This window comes from Apaloderma vittatum, unplaced genomic scaffold (genome assembly GCF_000703405.1).
Source record: "Apaloderma vittatum isolate BGI_N311 unplaced genomic scaffold, ASM70340v1 scaffold44596, whole genome shotgun sequence".
Classification (NCBI taxonomy): domain Eukaryota; kingdom Metazoa; phylum Chordata; class Aves; order Trogoniformes; family Trogonidae; genus Apaloderma; species Apaloderma vittatum.
This window is the reverse complement of record NW_009723132.1, coordinates 7,734-30,780: the sequence shown is the minus strand read 5'-3', so window position 1 is coordinate 30,780 and position 23,047 is coordinate 7,734. Positions and strand designations below refer to the sequence as shown.

At 38.1% G+C, this 23,047-nt stretch overlaps 1 protein-coding gene across 1 annotated transcript in view; it reads left to right on the top strand.

The window, feature by feature from the left end:
• LOC104275896 (protein unc-79 homolog) overlaps positions 1 to 22,584 on the top strand; it is a 29,351-nt gene extending 6,767 nt beyond the window's left edge. Inside the window, exons 4-11 of the mRNA XM_009871982.1 lie at positions 4,387 to 4,464; positions 6,992 to 7,081; positions 10,342 to 10,517; positions 12,169 to 12,355; positions 13,724 to 13,921; positions 16,295 to 16,372; positions 21,295 to 21,336; positions 22,055 to 22,584. Of these exons, the coding sequence (XP_009870284.1) occupies positions 4,387 to 4,464; positions 6,992 to 7,081; positions 10,342 to 10,517; positions 12,169 to 12,355; positions 13,724 to 13,921; positions 16,295 to 16,372; positions 21,295 to 21,336; positions 22,055 to 22,255 (1,050 nt within the window). The 3' untranslated portion in view covers positions 22,256 to 22,584. The remainder of the gene's footprint in view (positions 1 to 4,386; positions 4,465 to 6,991; positions 7,082 to 10,341; positions 10,518 to 12,168; positions 12,356 to 13,723; positions 13,922 to 16,294; positions 16,373 to 21,294; positions 21,337 to 22,054) is intronic.
• The last annotated feature ends 463 nt before the right edge of the window (positions 22,585 to 23,047 follow it).

Sequence of the window (23,047 nt, the reverse complement as noted above, 5' to 3'; positions counted from 1 at the left end):
AGCTGCTCCAGCTGCTGGCCTGTCTTCATATCGAAACCAGTGAGCAGTTTGGGTGGAAAGGGGTGTTAGCTGATCACGGGCAAGAACTCAGTTTCTGTCTATTCTGGCAGACAGTGAGCTGTCTTCGGTCCCTAAAGGGGACTCTTTTAACATGGAATTTTCCAGGCAATATTTCTGTTCTTTTCATTCTGTGAATTGCTGAGCTAGGAGTTAAGTGAGCTATTTCATAGAAAAATCTGAGGAAGTAAGATACAAACTTGTGAAAAATCTTTCTACCTCCAGAGTGCCACAAGCCAGTTCTGCAAAAACGATTACTCCAGTCCATCAGTTTTAATCACAGGTAGTAGGCTCTCGTTGTTTGACCTAACCATTGTTGGAGCTAACTATTATAGTAACTTTAAACTTTAAATGATAGGAGACCAACGTGGCAGCACTCCATGAGGTTCAGGCAAGATGTTCATTACATGGATCATTCATAATGCTTTAACAACCACCAACCTCTTTCCATCTTATGAGTGCAATGGTACAGCTTGATGCCATGTGCATCAGTGTTTGTTGACTTGAACTGATTTTTCCTGTATTACAGAGTAAAGCAATTCTTCTGCATTCCTCCACTGTATAGCTCAGTCCTATGGCTACCCCAAAGGATGACAGTCCCACAGTCTAGTCAATCCTGAGTTCCTTGTTTGAGAATGCAAACATACCACGACAGTTTTGGCAAGTGGTAAACACTTGTCTGTCACATTGAGTCAGTCGCCTGATAGACACAGTAAGCAAAACTCTCTCTTACATTATCTTTTTCTCATAAAGATAAACCAATAGTTGCCTGGATTTTCCTCCTAACGCTGTTCCCATGTGCTGCGTTCTCTTTGGGATACATTCATACCTTAAACAACAGCACCTAATGTGGATATAAGTGTCTTTTATGATGTTGCCCTTTCAGAGGCTGATGAAGTGATTCATATTTCCTGCTATCCAAAGCAGCCAGCTTCTGTTTTTATGCAGTCAGTGGTGAAGAATAGGGGTTGTATTCAGACCATCTGCCATAGATGCCTACTGGAAGCATGATGACTGCTTCTCCCATTGACTGTGCAAATTGGCAGCCCTCAGTAGTATGTGGTCTGAATCATTCAACAGCTTCTTGCATTTAAATACCATAGTAACCGCTAAGCCTATCTTAAGCACCATTGTAATTTAAGAAACCTACTAGTAAAAACACATAATGTATCTGATTATTTTAATTTTCTTTGGTGTCATTGCTAGAATGGATCAATTCACCCCTAGCACACAAAGCCACTGCAATATTAATTCAAATGGTATGATTTTGAATCATAAAGCTACAGTAGGATTAACACAGCACCACACGGAAATGGTCACGTCTCCATGGATGTGTTAGCTTATATACAAGGTTCTGTACAGGCGGTGCACACGGAATACAGAGATTCAGTCAAAGTGTTTGAGACAACAAAGGAGGTGGGAGTACATTAATTTACTGATAGATCAGTCGTGGGCTGACTAACAAAGGTGTTCCTAGGAAAGTACATTTGACACCCACAGTCATCCACGTTACATGGTGCTATTGGTGCCACTGATGACATCAATGCTAAGATGAGAGCTGACTTTATCTTTACTAAGAATGGCAATTTTTACCAGATCACCCCAATCATTGTATAGGTGTTCCGGGTGGTAAATGGTTCGGAAGGTCTGTCTCTTTGATTTGTCCTAGCAAATGAAAGCCATCATGTACATGCTGCTGTTTCATGGGTTTCCATAGGAACTGCTTCTTCACCCAGCATTTGGTTTCCCAGTACGTTTTTCCCACTCACATTTCACCAGCACACATCTTCATGGTTTCCAGTGACTTCAGATTATATTATTTTCTCATTAGGATTTGTTTCTTCAGTCGGGTTCTAAGATTCAGTGTATCGGATGGGTTCTGTTTCGGTGACTCCTATTTTGTGCCAGACCTTCAAGTAATGCAAATCAGTGTATATCTAGTGATTCCACTTCATGTTTTTGTGAAGATCTGATCTACTAATTACTGAATGGAAGGATTTAAAGCTACATATAACACATTTACAAGAATATGTATTTTAAAAACTCTGATTATGAGTGGAGGTAGAGTATAGATTATGATACATAGATAATTCACTACACTCAGCAGACATGCTAGTAAGAAGCATGTCAGTTATTTGCCGGTTTCTCATCTTTATACAGTGTGGGGCTATTTTTCTTTCCTTTTTCTTTATCCATGGCTGGCATTAAATCTCTTGCCGGTGACATCTTAGTGTATGATAGTATTTGTAGAGGTAGACAACATAAATGACAATGAATTGGGCTGGTAATGTAAGAGGTTTTTCATTTTGAGTTTGGTTTCCCCATCCTCGTTTGACTGCACTGCAGCTTTGGGAAGGATCCTTGGAACTGGCGGTCTGGTGATCAGAAAGAGAAGTAAAACAAGACCTAATTCATTAGAAACAGAATGGAATTTGTCAGCTATTTTTCACACATAAATTCATATGTGTTATTTAAGCCAAACTCTTCTGTGCAATAGATGTAGAAAACTTACAGCGGGCAAGCAGAGGTTGCTTTGGTTACTTCTTCTTATTGTTCTTAAAAAAATGTTATCTGAAATAAATAACATTTGTCTTTGGCAAGGGTTTTTTGTTGACTAATTGTACTGATGTACAATGTCTGTAGCAGCGTACTGAACTCACTGTTGGATACTAAATATACTCAGGCACATTCTGCAGGGAATTGTGGTCCTTTTTTGCAGCCAATATAGTACAAGGGAGCCTAATCTACACACAAATAGTTGACCGAGAAATCCTTCACACAGTAAAACAACATATCTTTTTTCCAGTGGACTTAGCATCGAGCATTGCTCTTTCTGAGAGAGGGAGTAAATCTATCGTCTATTTGCCTAAGTCTATTAGTGGTCCTTCTTTTAAAAACGAGAGTCGTGGTTGCTGTTTGAACTAAGACTCTGGATTGATACAGCCCATAACCCTGAGACTTTCTTTTGCTTCCCATGTAATTATTAGAGCTGTGGTACAAAAGAACACTAGGCAACGTCTCAATTGAAATATGAGTTAGATTCCTGTTTTGTTTCCATTTGGCTTATTCTCGTGTAGAATAAATTCTAACCATAAGAAGAGTCAACTGAAGCCAGGCCAGTGTCTGAGGATACCTAATTAAATTATTAATCTAAACGCAGTTATGTCTTTCTAGTATTTATCCCAAAGAACAGACTTTTTGTCAAGACACAGGCTGCATAGTTTCCAAGTCTTGGTAAGTTTAGATTAAATCTATCATTGAAAGGTAAAGCTCATGGAAGTGTAAGAGTAAATTCTAGGTCTATAAAGTACATTTGGAAGAGCTGTCAGTTTCTGAGAGTGCTGCTAACACACATGCATCAGACAACTGTAAAATATATTACATAGTCAATATCTGTCTCAGTTTATGAAGGTACCGTGGTATTAATTTTCAGGTAAGACAGTTAAGGCTTAGACCTTAGTTTGACAGTTCTTTTCTCTCTACTCTTTCTTAGAAAGTTGCATTGCATTGCCAGGGACAGAAATTGCTCAAGTGAAAATACAGGATTAGGACAACAAGTTTTAGGAATAAGGAAATCATCTGCAGGATGTCCCATGCATTATCAAAGCTTATAATGATTAAATAACAGTATTAGTAGGTGTAATGTATGAATAATGTGGACATCAGAGATTTTGGGTCAAGGGATTTAGAAATACAAAGCAGCAAAAAAAAAAAAGAAAAAAGCAAGAAAAAATTAAAGCGTAAGAAAAGCAGTTACAGATAGTCTACTAAACCAGAATGACACTGACCTCTTAGAAACAGCTTGTATTTTTGCAGTGGCCTGTATTATACAGAAGTCATACCACACCATACCAGTATGGTATTTTAACTTGAGAACTCAAGTTAAAAATTTTTCATGTAATTCATCATTGTAGATCTTCAGTGAAAATGACAGTGAGGAAGGTGGCGTGCTGCCGTATCTTCCTCTACCACGATTTACTGTATAATGAAAGAGGGACATCTGATATATGCAAGCAATAGCAAAGATAAATATTTCTGCTTATGAAGAAAGTCTGATTTATTATATGATTTTTTTCAAATTTCTCCTGTGCAGCATATATGTGTTAGTTAAGCACATTAAAGTCAGGGTGTTTTTTTTGATTGAAATTAGCTCATTTATAATGGTGAGTTAACTATGTTGTTTATAAAGAAAGCTCTAAAGGCGAATTTCCATGAATAAAAGCAAGAAGAGATCTGAACTGATTGTAACAAAGTTATTAATAACTTATTAGGGTCTTCAGGTTCCTCTAAAATTAGTAAAAAAATAACTTGTCTTCAATTTCTTCTTAGTTTGTTTGTGCAGATGCTGGAACAAAACTAGCTGAGTCAACGATCTTACATAAACAGATGATTGCCTCTATGCCTGGAGTAAGTACTGAATCAAACTCCACGTCTTAGTTTTGAGTTTAATTAGTATGTACCTTATTCAGCTCATTTTTGCTTCATTTTCATGTTCTTTCCTTTCCGTTTCTGTTCTGGTTGGCAAGGTGTATTGTAGTCAGAGGTTGAGATGCTTCTTCCTTTTTATTAATGTTGGAAAAGTTCTGAACTTTATGTTGCTTCCCTTACTATCACTGATAATCTTTAGTCATGTAGCTGACTTTAGCTGGAGCCTGTGCTCAAGAAGACAACACGTGGGGAACAGACCAGCTGGATGCCTCAAAAAGTAATAGCAGAGAGGCAAGCTACTAGCCATTGCTTCCATTCTTACAAAAGAATGGTTTAAGAAGGGAGTTAATTTTCTGATAGTGTGTAAGGCATTCATCTATATCCTGCTGATGACCGAGGCCAAATTACCAGTACTCAGTTGCCTGGGCACTGAATATGCACTGGGTGAGTGTGTGAGGAAGCAGCATGGTTGGAAGTCTTGACTTGTTCCATGACACATGCAACCGAGTACCCAAGTATCCCATGGAGGAGAGTTAGCTCAGGTCTGCTTCATAAGCCAAGGAAACCTTGTTCCCTGCATGTGTGTGTCTGTCAGCTGTAGGAGTGACCTAATAGGATCTTTGTCATGTGTGTTTTTCCCTGAAGTGTGTGAATTTTTTTTTTTAATGCAAATCTTTAATAATATCTTTCCTCCCAACAGAAGATTTTAATTTATACCTGCTTTAAATAACTGCAGGTGTTACAAAGTGTAATAGGAAAGCAATAATAATTTCAGAGGAAATCAGAGAATGAGACTGTGTGCTGCTTGAATGAAACTGAATAGATGGTTGGAGAGGAGCCTTTTGCAACTGAGCATTATTTTCCTAGTTCTGATTATAGTATCTTTTATAGTTCAGTTATGCAACATTTTAGGACCCATGTGGAATTCCTAGTCCGCAAAAACTGGATGGAGGATGTGCTGACGGGGCTGCCAGTGACCTTGTTTTAGTGTTTGTTATTCTGTCAAGGGAACTGACAGGCAGAGCATTTGAAAAGCCAAAAGATGGCATAGCACAACACTGTGTAGATTGATGGTAACATACAAAAATGAGAAGTGCCCAAGTCAGTTGCTTAGGAATAGAATGCTAGCAGTTTTTCAAACTTCAGCCACTAAAACTCGTTTGTGGCTTAGTAATTTTGTGATCAAAATTAAATCTTGTTCATCTGTATAATCAGATAAGGTAGTCAGCTTCTGTGGTTCAAAGCGTGGGTAATTACATAGAGGTCAAAGAAGAGTAGCTTACCCCTGTGAAGTTTACTGCAATGTTTTGCCCTGAGCCTATGACTTGGGATACATTAGTTTTTGGCAACTTCAAAAAGATACCTAACTTAATAATTCCCTCATTAAGCCTTAAAAGTTAAGCATTGTTTTTACTTAGCTCCTCAGGATGAGACATTCATAGTTCTCCTTGAATTCAGCTAGCGTGATCTTTGCCTCAGACTACTAATGTGTAAACAGAAGTTTATATGATACCTAGGGGGTCAGTCATATCACCTTCTGAAAGCTCCTCTCCAGGGTTCTCTGGTCTTTTCAAAGCCTTTATTTAATCTGACAGCTTTGTTCTGTTGACTGCTTTGCGCACCTTGGGCACATCTTGTACTAGCCAAAGGCAAGATTTACATTTCTCACTGTGTTCTAGGAAAACGATTATGAAAGTCTGTACTGCGGGAATACAACAAGCACCACAATGAGTCTTTTTGTTTTCCCTTTGAGGTCATTCTTGCTCTGGCACAGGTGGCTTCTCAGCGCTTACGCCTTCAGACTGGAGCAGTTCATGAAGGATTTCATTTAGCCCTTATAGTCTTTGCCTCCCCTCTTGAAAATGGCAACTAGCTTCTATGCTGTTAGAAAGCTGTTATTTTGAATGATTTTACTTCAGGAATATCCCAGAAACATTTGTTAGTTTAAAAAAATAAATTTTTTTTAAAAATTCAGTGATGTTCATTTTACTGTTGTTTACAGATAAAATAGCTGAAACTAGTCACTGAAACTATTTTTCCATCATGATTAAGGTGAACACAAGAGAATTTGCACCTGTGAGTGAATTCTGTTTTCTGACATTGTAGCTGGTTGGTGCAGAAATACTCAGCTGCTTGAAGAACTGAGTTGTTAACCTCTCATCGACTTTTCAAGACTTTGATTCTGGACCACTGTAAATTTCAGGAAGACATGGCAAGGTTATTCTTGAAAGTTTGATTAGTTAATTTTTCATAGCTGTCACAGACAGGAGTATTTTATGATGCATGAAGCTACGACTGGGCTCTCTTTTTATACTATCATCAGATAAGAGGACATATTACAGTGAGAAGAAAAACATCAAAGAATGCCTATTCCTAATTAATCTGACTAAAAAGTAGAATAAAGAATTAGAGACAGACAAATTGTCTTCTGGTGAACAAGTAACAAAGACAAAAACATGAACATATTCAAAGCCTGGTGCTTAAACTTACTTCTTTTATCTTCTAGTGTGGAACAGCAGCAATGGAATGCATGAGGCAATACGTTGGGGAAGTGCTGGATTTCATTGCAGATATGCATACCTTAACCAAATTAAAGGTTGGTTCTGGGCATACGTTAATCTGAAGTGTATGTGCTTTCTTAACAAAATATGGTTTTGGTAATGAACTTGCCGGGGAGAAATGGTTGGAAGTCTTCGAGGATGACTGACAGTTGTTTTTTTTTTCTTTCTTTTTTTAAAAAAATGTACTGCCGTAGATTAGACACTTCTGAGAGATCAGTAAAAAGTAGCTTATGCAGTGTTGAAAGGGAGTCTGATTCAAATATAGTGAACACAGTAAAAATGCAGGCTTGATGTTTCTCAAATGTTGATGATAAGCTAATGATAAGTTTTCTGAAATGCTGATGATAAGCTAATGTCATACCAAATCACTGTGAGAAGTAGTCATGTTTAATATAAAACACAGAAACATAAAACTTCTTGTCTGTACAAGTAATTATACTCTTCTGGATGAATCTTGTTCTTCATATACACAAACAGACACTCAAGTTAACTGCAAGTTCAGAGGTTATAAGAATGCAGTAATTGACCTAAAAAAAAGGGGAAGGAGGATGTCTTTTTTCTTATGGATGTTCTTGTTTTCACTGTCAGGTTTATAATCTGTCCAGATGGGGAAGGCTGAGAATTTCATACTTCCGTAGTCCAAACTGCTTTTTGGTCTCTGTACGTTAGTTTGATGCCAGACTGTAAAAGGAGTGATAGGAAAATACTTCTGGCAACATAAAACATTGTACTTAAGAATTAATTTAATGAAAACATCCTAGTAATAATTAGTTTGTCAAAACCTGGAATTTCTGTTTCATGGGGGAAGCCACTATCCATTAAATATCCTAAAAAATGGAAATTCTTTTAGATGTTTTAGAAAAAAACTAGACTAACTAACATTGCTGCTTTGTAATAGGAAATAATAGAATTGTAACTGTTTCAGTTGGTAGCAAAGTAGTAGTGTTGATAGCTTAAATAAAGAATTACTACATCACTAATAGTCATTAATAAAGCCGTGGAGGGGGCAATATTTATTCGATTTAGTGTAACACTATCCCGATAGGGACAGCACCATCTGAAGCTGAGTATTAAGTGAGCATTGACCTGGAGATGAAACTTTGGTTGTTAAGATCTTTTTTCGTAGAGGGAAAGCACCTATCTTGTACTTCACCCATTTCTCTGACAGTTCAGAACTGCTTTCAGAATGGGTAGGTAAGTTGATCATAAATGAGGGAGAGATACATCTGGTTTGCCAGTTCCACAGAAAACCACAAAATTACTGAAGCCAGAAATGGGAAAAATATTTAGAATTACTTGCAGGTATCCAGTGTCCTGTGTAAAAGTTTCTGTAGAATGCTCTCTGCCATTTGCACTTTTTCCTTCTGCCCCTTCTCCCTTGAACTGTAGTATGATTTTTAGAAATGCTCTTAAAATGCTTAAGTCTGCTAAAATGATAATTTCTTATGTTCATTAGGACTATTTATTTTTTTTACACAGATATAGGTAGAACTAAAACTCTACCCAATTCTTCATTTTTATGTTTTGAAATTAGACAAGAAGCTTTCCACATGTATAGTCTGGCCATTTAAATCAGAACCAAGTGGTCTAATATTTCATGGTGTTTTGATCTAGCCATGTAATACAGGTATCTGGGAACAAGATTGCATAATAGAAGAGTCAATGCAATTTTATGTATTGTAAAGAATAAGCTTTTACAGTCTTCAGAAAATGAAAAGGCAGTTGTTATTTAACCAGACCAGATAAACTTATTCTGTGGTTCCCACATTAGCTGGAAATACATTTGTAAGTGTTTTTAAGTTTACAGATAGTTGGAACTTTAAACAAGTGCACAACATCTAGATTCAAATGCTTGTAAGTTCATTTCATATATTTACTAATATTGCTTGGGTTTTAGTAACAGAGATGTTCCTAGGAAGTGAGTCCTCAGATTACCTGGTTGTACAGTTTATTACTATGTGTTACCGATAGCGTCTGGATTTACCAAACTAACACAAAGAATGCTTTATATGACCAGTAACAATCCCAACAGCAAAAGTTTAAATTCAGAAATTTCTACTCTGTGCAAAAAAATCAGTGAATATAAATATTTGAGATTGTTTGTACAGTTCCAATGTCTTATTTTGCGTGTCTGAGAATAGTTCCTTTCAAAGAGGTTGATTATTTTCAGGCCTGCCTGTGAGCAATTACTGCATTGTAAAAAAAGATATAAATGTTAATTCTGAGGATAATCACATTCCAGTTTATTGTTTCTGTTCATTTTATTATCTTTTTTTTTCTCCTTTGGGATAACATTTTAATTGGTAAAGCTCAGCACGCTTTTATTTATAAAATTCCACCATTTTGGAGGAAGTACAATGTATCTGCCTGCATACCTGTCTATCCTTTTTGCCTGGCTTTATAACTAAGTTATTAGCTATTTATGCTGGTACTTTCCCCGCCCCCCCCTCTTGAAAGAGATTTCAAATAAGTGATTTTTGAGAGTGTAAGTTGCTGAGGTCAGATATTTATCTGTTATGAAATATTATTGGTCCACTGATTTTTATCCTGTTATAATAATTCAATAACTGATGACCTGGATTTTCTTGTGCAAAGCATATGGCTTGGTTACAGAACACATGCTGAGTGCATTTGCTTGCTTAAAGGAGAGCTATTTACGGAAGATAATGCAAAGTTAGCTTAATTAGAAATATAGAAGTGTCTTGAGAATCACTGGTGAAACATTTCTTAAGAGCTGACAAAGCAGGATAATAATTTATCTTTCCGGGTGTGAGTATTTGTATGTTTCTTGGTAAAAGGTTTAGCCCTTTTATTTCCAGGGCTAAAAATAGTGCAACATAGTCATATTGCTGGTGAATGAGTGACAGCTTTTCTGTACAAGTAAATTGAATATTGTAGAGGGAAGACATTTCCTGCCCAGATGCTGTTTTGTTAAATGGTTAGATTCTTTCACCTTCACTTAGTCTGTGTGTATGTGTAACCATTAGTTTACATTCATCAGCTCTTGAGTTTGCTGATACAAAAGGTACATTTTGCAAAATTCGTATTTTGTGGGGGCTCTTGAAAGTGTGGCCCCTCTGTGGAAAGGTCTGCGCCGTAAAGCTGTTACTAATACAGAGACCGGAGAATTTTTTAAAATCTCTTTCTGAGTTTTGTTCCATACTTTTGTAGACAGGGTTAGAGACCCTGAGAAGAGAATTGAAGGGAAATGAGATAGAATATGCTATTGTTTGGAAGAACTTAATTTAAGTGAAACACTCCTTTTCGGGTAGGAAATCAGATCTTTGCCTTGCAGAGTCACATGAAGACTTGTTCTCAGCCACTGCATGAAGACACGTTTGGTGGACATCTAAAAGTTGGTTTAGCTCAGATTGCGGCTATGGAAATTACCCGGGGAAACCACAGAGACAACAAAGCCGTGATCCGATATTTGCCTTGGCTTTACCATCCTCCGTCTGCAATGCAACAAGGGTGAGAATGCAAAAAGGAATGCTAAAATGAATTAGGAATCTTCACAAAATTCTGTGTTGATTGCCAGATTCCATAGATGAGACTCATAGTAGGGAATGACAGGCATGGAACATTGAAACAGCTGGTCAGCACCTCCCTGATCCTTAGCTGAGGAGTTCATCAGTGCAATATTTAAAGTATGTGCCAATGGGACATTGTCACATCCATTGTCAACTCCATTGGCTTGACTGGAGTTACCCTGGAAATTAACTTCATTCTCAATCCATGAAAAGCATGTGGATACTTGATCAGTCCTGGAATTATAGGAAAACATGTTGGGAATTATGGAGGATACAATAAGAAATGTTCTTTGAAATTATGGAATACCAGTGAGTGAAAACTATTGGTATGAGGAAAACAACACTAACTTCATCTGGTTAAAGTTAGGTGAGAGAAATCCTGCTCTTCAATACATATTTCTTATCCCTTTTCACTGTGAGTAATCCTAATCTACAGTGTTTTATCTTCAAAAAGAAGGGAAATACTCTCCCTTGTCTCACAATGACAACAAACAAGGTATTTTGAGTGTAGACCACTGAACTGTGTTACAATAAAACTGCATTCTTGTCCCAGCTTTGTCCCTGACTACCTACCCCGGGATTTTGGGAACTAACCTGCTTAGACTTCAGTCCCATAGATAAATCTGCATGCACTTCCATGTAGAGCATGTCTAGTTTTAGAAATACGGAGTTGTTGTCTCCTTGCGCTTTAGTTTCTTACATGTAAAAGAGGGACTTTGTGTTCTGAGGTGAAGGTAGAGAATTCCTTTAAGACCCTACAGGTACTTGAGGAAGAGCATCTATCAGAGTCTATTTAAAAAAAATAAAAATAAATTAATAGAATGCCTCTCTAGTGCTATAAGTCCTTGACAATGACATCAGATCAGAAATTACAAAGAGCAGTGAGAGTGGCCTATTAAGGAGTGATCTATTGATCAAAAGACAATTATTTTTTTTCCTGTGCCCATGAATTCAAATGAGTGTGTAATCTGAACTTGGTAGCAGCAAGGGGACAGACAAGGTGACATCGGAAAAGTGTTACTCCTTCTCAGGTTATATAATCACATTGCTTTACAATTAGATGTTGCACTAGATGGTGGATGAATACATAAGTGTCGCAAAAAAGCATAGTGCCTGCCCTCAAAAGCATGCAGTTTAAATGGCCTGGGAAAGAGAAATTAACTCCACTTTACCAGTGGAGGAGTGGAACACAGTGGAAGTAAGGCATGGTACCTGCCTCGGAGCTTGCTGTGGAACAAGGAATTTCCTGCCATTGCCCTGTCAGCTATGTGCTGTGCAAGGGAGCCGAGAGGAGCACTTCCACTTGGGCAACCCATCCCATCCGATGACCTGTGTGTTAAAAATGATCGTGTATGGAACCAGTGAGTCTGTGAGTGTTTTAGCCTTTTAAGCCGCCCAATATGCTGTGGGACTTGTTAATTGTATGTCAAGTCCAATAAGTTCTGTGTGGTTCCAGTCTTCCCATCAGCTGTACCAATGATCTCTGCCTCCAGTACACTGAGACTGCATCTGCGTAGTGTGCAGGAGACTCCGTTATTTTGGGGAAAATCAGAAAACTTAGCATCATTGTAAAATCCACTCTTTCTTGACAGGCCCAAAGAGTTCATAGAATGTGTCTCACACATTCGTTTGCTGTCCTGGCTACTTCTGGGGTCTCTGACACACAATGTTGTCTGTCCAAATTCTTCATCATCTTGCATGCCTATTCCACTGGATGCGGGTTCACAAATTGCTGACCACCTTATTGTTATTCTGATTGGGTTTCCAGAGCAATCAAAGGTAAGGGATTCTGTGTTTTAAGTGGAGATGTGTTATATATTTGCATTATTATTGCAAATGCTTACTTAAAAAAACCTTATTGAAACCTGGGATCTAGAGAAAGAAATCTCTGTCGTTTTTCTTGCATAGTTGCCTCTTCACACAGAGAAGACTTGGGATGAAATCACTACAATTGAGCTTGAGATTCAGCTGCTTCAAAATATCTCAGCGCAAGAGCAAGGAAGGAAAAACTGAATTCCAAATTGAAGTTTTAGCAATGACCATCTCTGTAGCAAATCTCAATTATTTATTCTTGTTTTATAGTAGAATTAGATAACCCATAAACAATGTTATGATCAAAAGATAATTACAAACACACTTTTTTCCCCCTCAAGTTGCTCTGGACAAGAGGAGTTATTGCAAATCGTAAGCCATTTGTGACAGTAGTTTAACACAGATATAGCAGCGCTCTTTGACACCAGCCAGGTTTTTATGAGCAACAGAATCAGGGTGATCACACATTTATCTTATATGTATAATCCTCCTTTCTTTGCCTTCATCCAGTCAAGACAGTAGTGCTTCCCATTAATTTCTTTGGCCTCTTTTTGCTCTTTCAATTACCTCTTTCCAGTTACTGAGCAACCATTACAGTCTTTGGTACAGTCATACTGTCACAGAGCAGGAATCACTGTTGCACTCGCAAACTGAGACGACATCTCTGACCAGAAGCACCTTTCTCTCAGTGAAGTAGTTAGCATGCCTGGAGGTTCGGTCACTGTGATATTTAACACGTATTAGCAAAGAGCCATGCTTGAATATGCAAAATGAATTCTCTGTTAACTTTTCAAAACTTATTTTCCTTGACTGTGAGCTGTTCTGTCCCAGCAAGGTAGAAATGTATGACAGATTAACAGAAAAGATGTAAGATGATGTATTTTGTATGATAGCCTTCCTTTCAGATATTTAGAATCTGAATGACTTACTCCAGCCGCATTTCTGAGATGCAGTTGTGCATGTCAGAACCTCCAGGCCTTCCACAGATTGCGGTCGAGTTTCCATCAGGAAGGTCTCATAACTTGTCCTCAGTAGCAGTACTGCAAAATTAACCTTTTTAAAGGGATTGATCTTAATGTCATATGCTAAGATTGCATGGGAGTGTCTGTTTTCAAATTTTAGTCTGTAAATATTAAAACATTTTTTAAACACGGAGAAGATGTTACCAAGCATACTTAACTTAGTGGTTTCTAATAGGAGGGAAACATGTTGAAAGTGAGGGCCAAGACTGCACAGTGGGATGCGTGACCGAGTAGTGCTTTGATAAAAGTCTCTGCAGTGTTTCCCAATGCATTTGTTTAAATAAACATTTTGCTCTATTTTCTGTTTCTACAGACATCTGTTCTGCACATGTGTTCCCTCTTCCATGCATTCATATTTGCTCAGCTCTGGACAGTTTATTGTGAACAAACAGCAGTAGCTCCGACAGTCCAGAATCAGAACGAATTTAGCTTTACAGCAATCCTTACAGCCCTGGAGTTCTGGAGCAGAGTGACACCGAGCATCCTGCAGCTGATGGCACATAACAAAGTGGTAAGTCAGGTGCTGCGTGCAGGTTGAGTAGAGATTTAACTTGGAGAGCTTGGCTTTGTTTCAGTGGAATACATCGGACTATGAATAACGTCATTAAGCAACTTTGATGCTTTTGAGAAATTCAAGGGAAAGCTAATCAGTAGTGGTTTAAGCTCACGGTGAGCCTGAAACGGGACCTAGCCAGGTTCTACCTGAAAACAGAATCAGGAGCTGGAGTCACTGGTTGTTGGATTAAGGGCTCCCTGCATCAGGACTCATTTTATATATCTTCCTGCCCTTCAAAATGGTCCTTTTGCTTCATCTGATTGCTTTAACTAAGTGCTGCTAAGCATTTCAGGATAATTCTGTGAATATCCATTTGATTATTGTTTACCATGTGATGGTAAAAAAATACACAAATGCTGACACTTGACTGCTCATAACCATTGGTTACTCATCAAGAATAAGCTACGTAAATATTTCACAAAACATCTTAGATTAATGAATAACTTGAAGGAGGTACCTCCAGAGATAAAAGTTTGAAAGGGAAATGTTCACTCTGTCCAGGAATCGTCCAGACCATTTTTTGGGAATAACTTTTAGGCATTTATTTGTCCCAGTTACTCGCTACTGTTGGAGCAGCTTTGTACAATAAGAACTCCGTGGGGTTCCAGCAGCCTTCTTACAGGTGCTACCTTTGCTACCCATACCTGCAGGCTTGTTTCTGATAGGCAAGATGTATTGTGCTTCCCAGAAAGTCAGGACAAGTCTGTCATGACGACTTGTAACTTCTTGACTTTATCTGAGACGGTAACTAGTAGCTCTGGCTCTGGAGAACTTGATACTAGCTTTGAGTGAGAAAGATTCTTTATACATGGCTCAGTTCTCTAAGTCAGATGCTCTTAAGGCTTAGGATTTTAATTCTTTGGTGTGCTTTTTTTTTATCTTTCTTTTTAAAATGTAGGCTTGCTAACTATATAGAAATTATTTTATATAATTCCTCTTTCCCCATGTTAAACATCTCCCCTAGGCAGGTTATGGACCTTTCAGTTGTAATTGCATGGCCTGCACTTGAATGTCTTTGAACCACTTAGTGTTCCCTTTTGTCTTGTCCATATCAGGCAAGAACCACCTACATCTAGGTGAATACCTGACATCTAGGTGAATTCTCCGTGGCTGACAAGCCACTATTTGGAACAGTAGTTCATGAAGCTCCATTTGAATGAATGGGAAACGTGCAAAATGCTTCTAACTAGACACAAAGTCTTCTTAGAATCATAGAATCATATCAGCTGGAAGAGACCTAGGTCATCAAGTCCAGCCTTTGTCCCAGCCCTATCAACCTACTAAACAATTCCCCCCCAACACAACATCCACCATCTCGTAAACACCTCCAGGGATGGTGACTCAACTGCCTCCCTGGGCAGCCTGTTCCAATGGCTGACAACCCTTTCAGTATAGAAATTCTTCGTAATATCCAACCTGAACCTCCCCTGGCGCAATTTGGATCCTTTTCCCCTCATCCTATCACTCTAGCCTTAGGACAAGAATATGACCTGGAAGATCCAATTCTTATTCTGAAAGTATCTCATTATGTGGCTTTAGTGCAAGTTATTAAACATTCTGCCTCAGCTGTTGCTCTATGAAATGTAGATAATAATACTTGCCTGTCTCACAGGGGTGTTGTGAGGTTAATTAGTTAGTGTTTGTAAAGCACTTTGAAGATGAAAAGCACCACATAAAAGCAAAATTTATTATTATTGAGGGGAATTAACACATAGTTCAGACTCACTGCTGGCTCAGGGTATTTGTCTTGTACCTATAAATTTACATGATATAAACCATAAAATGCTATCTACTACCAGATAACTGATATTTGCATCTGTCATAATTCATTGTACAAAATGGAGGAATTACAGACTAGCTGCCAGTTCAGAACAATAAATTATCTTTTGATGGGAGGGCAAAAAAAATATGGCTTTTGTGAGTATGTTAATTTTCAAAGATTCAGTAAATAAAAATACCAATTTCTGACACACTGATTAATGAGAACTACACAGCAAAGGCATATAACAGGATTTATGATGTCTGAAAAGAACGAAGCTGAAGGCAACTTGTTTTGATGTGTGATACACATTTAAATACATCAAGTGCTTTCAAATATTTAACATAAAGGTGTTGCCTCATCAGGGGAAAACTAAGCAAAGAAAAATATCCCTTATGCGCTCGTGTAATATTGAATCTTATGTGTCAGTTGTCAATGCACGTCTAGTGATTCACTATAACTGCCAAGCAAAAGCAGGATTCTTTTTAGAGACTGTTGACTTAGCTTACAATAATACTCTTGCGCTGGACACTAATTTTTTATGTTTGATTTTCTTTTCTCCCCCCAAGATGGTGGAAATGGTGTGCCTGCATGTGATTAGTTTAATGGAGGCTTTACAGGAATGCAACTCTACTATCTTTGTAAAGGTAGGCATACCACACTATGAATATTTTGTTAATGATGTTGCCTGTGTATTGTGATTTCTAGATGTATTGTCCTCTGCTTCCCCTCCCACTCCAAAAAAGTGAAAGAAGCTAAAGCAGAAATAAAACCGAGTAGAGCATAACAAAAAATAAAATCTCTGTTAAGAATTCTTAAGACCAAACCATAATCTCAAATTCAATTCTGACTTATTTTTAAAATGGACTTCTGATCTACTTCCTCCTTCCACTGTTTCAATAGTGTTATTCCTCTAACAGACTCAACTGGTGGCACTGACTTTGAGAACCTCTAGGTACAGCCCTTTGCAGATCACCTCACTGTTCTGATCCTCGTGTTCTTTTAGGCTGATAACAAAATGGCTCAACGGTTTTCTTGCTATCATATGTCAACATGTCTGACTTATTCAAATATTATTTGATAGTGAGTCATCTTCCCCTAGGATGTGTAACCGGGCGTTCTTTGGTTAGAGAATCAAATTTTCCGTGCTCCATTCATGTAAAATTCTTTTTTTGGAAATCAGTGGTCAGTCTGTTGTGGGTCACCACAGTATTCTCTCAACAAGATTATGAGACTACCCTGGGACTGTGGTACTCTCACAAGCATAAATCAATTTTTACTATCCTTTTTTACGTGTTTTCCCATTACTTTATTCTGAAGGGAGCTTTCATATAAAATATCAACAAATCAAGTAGTTAAATGCACTTTGATTCTATATGTTGGTTTATACAGTTCTTCTGTTGCCATAAAGGAAGCTTCAGACTATTGTTTTACTCCAGTCTTTTATGGTCTAGCAGGAATTGAAAATAAAGTAGCTAAAATTGATGTCAACTGGCATGAAAGTATTCACACGCATTGTGAAGATACAGATTTATAGCCAGCAATGCCTTGATTCACTGCAGAAACTCTCTCACTGTGGGATGTTAAAGTGATCAAGGCTGTCCCTGGAAGACATATGAGCTTCTCTCAGCCAGTGCAGCATGTCCAGAATTTGACAAGGATAAAGAATGGCTTTAAAGCTGTGAAAAGATAGGCCTTTAGGGCCAAATTCCTGTCACAATTCAAATGAATGCTTTCAGGGAGTTATATTTGAGAGCATGTATCAGTAATATGTTGAATCAGGTTAAAAGGACATCGTTACTACAAAATCAAGCTCATAAACCTGTGAAATTCAGAGTTAAGGTGCTAAGCTTTCTTTTATGTTCAGTGGGTGGGAGATGGAGAAAAAAGAATCAGCGTGACCAAATCCCCTCTACTTAGCCCTGAAATGAAATCCTGCAGGAATTTTAGGTATAACTAATATACATAACTAATATTGTAATAGGATTCGTAGTCCCAAGCTACTATTTTTTTCCTCAAAACTAACTAATTCTAAAAATACTTATCGTAGATCTGAAAAGTAGTGATTCTGGGAGAGACTTACTGTACATTTGAAGTCCTTCAAAGAGGTAGAAGTGTAAAGCTTATTCTCAAAGGAGCAAATAAGTGAATGGGATCTGTATAATTTAGAAAAATATCAATTTTGAGACTGTGTCTTCTTCAGTGGCTGTGAAGAAGATCTAAACTTCATTACTCCTCCTTCAGAAATCTGCAAGGATGACAATTCTTTGAATATTAGTTGACTGGGCATTTTCTTGGTACCTTGTTTTATTCAAGAGAATCTTATTACCCTGCCTTTGATAATGAAACAATTTTGTCTCCTGCTTTAAAGCTTTTTTTCAATTTTTTTTTAATATAAGCCTTTCAAGCAAGGTTTAGTTTTCACTGGAGGAAAGGGCATAGTGAAGTGAGATATTTTTTTTAACAGAACATTCTTATTTCAGAGATTTGTTCAGCAAAATTAATAATTCCCAATGATTTCCTCTTGAAACTGAACACAGTAGCACTGATAATATAATTACATGAACGATAAATGGTTAGAATTTTACTGCAGTGTCTTTTATTCCACCTAAGGAATGAGATCCTGTAAAAATTTAATTTCTTAATGAAGTCATTGCGTGATACAACACACATATATTTTTAATTTACCACAGTGAAGCAATGGTGCATGTCACATGATGCCAGACTGTTTATGGGATAGCTATCTTAGGTGGACATTTTCTGTATGAAAAGCGAGGGGAAAATACATCCTAAAACAACAGCAAAAGAGAAGGATTAAACAATTCGGCTCTCTTTCACTGAAAGAAGAGCTTCTATCCCCAATATAAGCACTCTTTCATCTTCTCCTTGTGTTTGTGCTGTGAGGTTTCCTACTTCTTATACTTTGTTGGCCTTTGCTGTTAAATTAAACTCAGACTGATAGCATTGAGACATGTCTTGCTTCCTATAGACTTTGAGGCCTGTATCCTCAGAGGATATTTTTTTCATCTGATGTTACACTGTCTTTACTAATCTAATGAGGAAAATAAAGTTTCTTCCCTGTGAAAACATTTCAACCTTTATGTATTCATTTTTCTTTCTAGATTGGAGTGAGATGTATATATATATATATGTGTATATATTTGTATATATATATATAGACACATGCATTTATGCAGATGCATATATATACTTAATTCATTATATTTTCCTCTGAGGGGAAGCATTCCAATTCTGTTTTAGGAGGGCTCAAATGAGAGTGTTCACTTTCTTCCTGTTTTTCTATGTCAAAGAAAATGGGAAACCAGCCATCCCAGGATGCATATTGATGGTGGAGACCAACTCCTTGCTGATCACAGCGCTGTCTGACCATCAGATACATGTCTGAGGAATTTGGGAGACTGCAGTAGAGAAGGAAACAGCTAAGCATACTGCAGCATCTTTTGTAGAGACCCAGAGGTTTTAGGCAACCCCAACAACTGCTGGGTAGATTTTTGGAGAACGGCGCAGGCAGCAGAGCTGTGGAGCCAGAAAAGCACAGTAACCAACCTGTTCTCCAGCCTGATTGCCATCAAAACTTGCACTTAATCAACATAATTCTGTTGAAAACAAACTCCAAAAACCTGACAGTGTCCGACAGCAATCTGTTCTTCCAGCTGTTCTTTCTAACTAGCTTTGTGTGTTCCTCGTTTGAGAAGAGAAGGCTGGCTGGAGATTAGGTAATAAAACTCAAGTGCTTCAATAAAAATATCTTCTTGTCTCATTTATATAACTAGCTGTTTGGCAAGCTGTTTGCTTGCTTGTGCCTGCAGCAGAATGTTTAGTTTCCCTAAATGCGTCCAGAACCTGAATGGCAGAAGTGCCACTAGAGGACAATGATCTGTATCTAACCTTAGACTTGTACAGTGTAGATATCAATATAGGCTTGTTTCCCTGAGTGCCTTTTATAGTCGGTGGAGATAAGACAGGTATTTTTCGACATGATTCATCTTGATGTAGCTTAAATACCTGCTTTGGGACAATATGAACTGAGTATGAGAAGTGCTTGATTCTCTCAGCTGAGTGTAAAAGGTGTCCAGTGACTTGGTTGAGATGCAGAGGAGTACACTGAGTTTTCTGACCAGTGTCCCTCCTTACTTGACATTCTCGTGACAGCAGTTCTACCGCCACTGGCTGGCTCCACAGGAAATTAATGAACACTGGATGGAATTTTCAGTGACATTTTGTTGACAGCAGAGGGGCATGGAGGATGACTTCTCAGTATGTTTACCTGTTCCGTCCTTTCCAAAAACTCACATCAGGACTTGTGGTCACTGAATCTTATTAAGCACTTCATTAGTGTGAGAGCCCACTGAAGAATGTTCAGAACTGCTGCATCTGGCTGCATTCCAGCTCTTTTGGCATTCATCTATCTGTAAATGCTGAGGTTTGAAAATGGTTCCTCATGTGGTAGAGTAAGTAATCAGTTGTGACAGAACTGCATATGATTCTCCAGCAAACCAGTATTGAAATGGAAACAATTATCATTCCTTGCACACGGGAAACAGCACTTTATCTAATGTTGTCAATAGTGATTAGGTTTAACTTGCAGCTCCCAGCAGCATAATTGGCAAATTGCAAATTTTAATGCCATTTGGAGGAACATTTTAGAACAATAAGCTCAGTGGTTAAATTAATATTGGATTACGTGAATACTTTTGCTAGAAATGCTTCTTCATCTTTCATAAGCTTGTTTTGTTATACTTACTGAGAAATAAAAGTTCTCTGAAGAGCAGGAGACGGAAATAAATACCAATCCAATCATGGGTGACAAATTTGCAGACCTCCTTGTCATTTGGAGTGGTTAGTGTCTTTACCTCCCAGGTGAACAGGCCCCATTCTGCACGGAGGCACTGATGTAACTAGTGGCTTATAAAATGCTGGTTACCATTTAAATATCTGGCCTACTATTGAGAACTTCTGCTGCATGTTTTTTCAGTTTGTGTTGTGTACCTCACCATGCAGAACGAATACTGTATTTGTTCCAGTACTGCTTACCTGTACGTACAGAAACACACTCAGAAGGAAAATATGAAATGATTTCCTTTAACAAGTTTTTATTTCATACTCTTAATTGTTGCCTTAAACAGGGTATCAGTAATTGCTACTGATATTTGATTAAGCTACAAACAAGCAAGGCTGCCTTCTTTATCTCTGAGAGTTACCTGCCCCAAAACGTATGCATAATTTAAAAATAACCACGTTTTCAGATCTGTGGGCTGGTTAGCTCAGTCAGTTGAGCGTGGCGCTAACAACGCCAAGGTCGTGGGTTCGATTCCCGTTTGGTCCCCTTGTGTTGCCTGATCTAGTCGAGAGGTGGCGTCCTTGGTGACAGGGAGGCTGGATTAAAATTATCTCTAAGGTCCCTTCCAGCCTAGGCCACCCTATGATTCTATGATTCCATGTCCATTTGGACAGTTAAATGCATTAGATTACCCTTCTTTGTCTCACGTTAAGTGGAGCATGTTTACAGTCACTTGTATAATAACAAAATGTACCTCTCTTCTTACAGCTCATACCAATGTGGTTGCCAATGATACAGTCAAACCTGAAAGTAAGTTGTTTCTAGTACCTTATCCTTTTATTCTTTGAGTTACACATTTCTGTAAATTCTGCAAATAAGATGAGTAGACATGGTCTCCATGCTCTCTGAAAATAGGTCATTGTAGCGTACTTAGATGCACTGGATGGCTCAGCGCCGAAGGTCTCAGGTGTGAGCATACACAGCATCGTCAGCTGAGATGCTTGTCCTGACATCAGCGCAGCTAAGATGCTTGTCCTGATATCAGCGCTGCTCTCCCTTTCCCTTCTGAATTGCTTTCTTCTAGCCAGGTTCTCCCTGTTTACTGAGATTAGTTGTTCCCCGAGCTATGGTTTTCTTGGTATCTTAGAGCTGAGAAATCAGGATTGGGTCTCTCGACTCAGGAGACAGATTTGGGTTGTGTAGCAGGTACTGTGGGCCTGCTTGCTTGGGTAAAACTGTGCCAGCTGGCCGTGCTTGTAAGAGAGAGCAAGGTGGATCAGTGTGGTTTGCCAGTCGAGAGAATTTTGGTGATGAGAATAGAAGTATTTGGGTTGGTCTCAGTATGGAGTTGTTTCTGTAAGCGTGTTTGCCTTTCATGGCAACAGTGCAGTGCAGGATGTAAAAGAAAGAAATGTAACATTGGGGCAGTGGAGGAACTTTTCCTGGCCAACAACCAGTACCTTTCACAGTGCTGTATTAATGTAAGTATTAAAGGAAAGAAACGGAATGTTTTCCATTATTTCAACAGCATTTATCTGCTGGACTCCAGCTACGCCTCCAAGCCATCCAGAGCAATGTCAACCATCACAGCCTAAGGATGTTACAGGGGTCAGGACAAATGAACAATAGCTCATCTGTGCTCCGCAAATGGCTACAGTGTACCCAATTTAAAATGGCTCAAGTGGAAATTCAGTCATCAGAAGCTGCATCTCAATTTTATCCTTTATGATTTATGTAATTTTTTCCAAATGTTCATTTTTAGCCTAGCAATAACAGGGTTAGAGCTGTAAAAGACCTTTTGTATAAATCAGTATACAGAGTATATGCTGTCTCTGTACTTTATAGCCTAGGACAGATTGTGGAAAAACAGGTAAAGCCAAGAACCTGATCCTGTCAGTCTTTAGTTACACTCACGCAGGATGAACAGGTTCTCAAGTCTGCACTCCTGAACATGTATTCGGGGGACTGAGCTCAAATCTATCACATTGTACATATCTCTCTGATCATTGAAATATCTTCTCAAATGTTTATTTACATTATTTTTGAAGCTAAGACAAAATCACTTTTCTTTAACTTCTATTTTTTTTAAAAAATAGAATTGTTGAGTACTCACAAACATGGAAGTGATATGTTGCTATTTTTGACAATAACAAAAGAAAACAGGGTTTTTAGGAACCTTTGTAGGTTTTTTTTTGGGGGGGGATGTTTCTTTTTTTATTAGATTCACAGCAGGCAATGCAATAAAACCAGTCACTATAAAACAGTGATTTTCTAATGAGGCTTTTTGTCATCATCTTCTGGGAAAACAGCAGCTTGTGAGGAGAGTTATTATAAAGTGCACTTAGAAATTAGGTTGTTAAATTGTGCCAATTCATTTGTCTTTTTCTTCAGTACTGTTTTCAAAAAACAGGTCTGATTTATTATTTTTTAAATATTGCATTTACTTCATTGATCCTGTGCTGCTGCTCTTTGTAGGTTTCATAGAAGCCTCTTTAAGTTTGTGACTACTATATTGTATTCT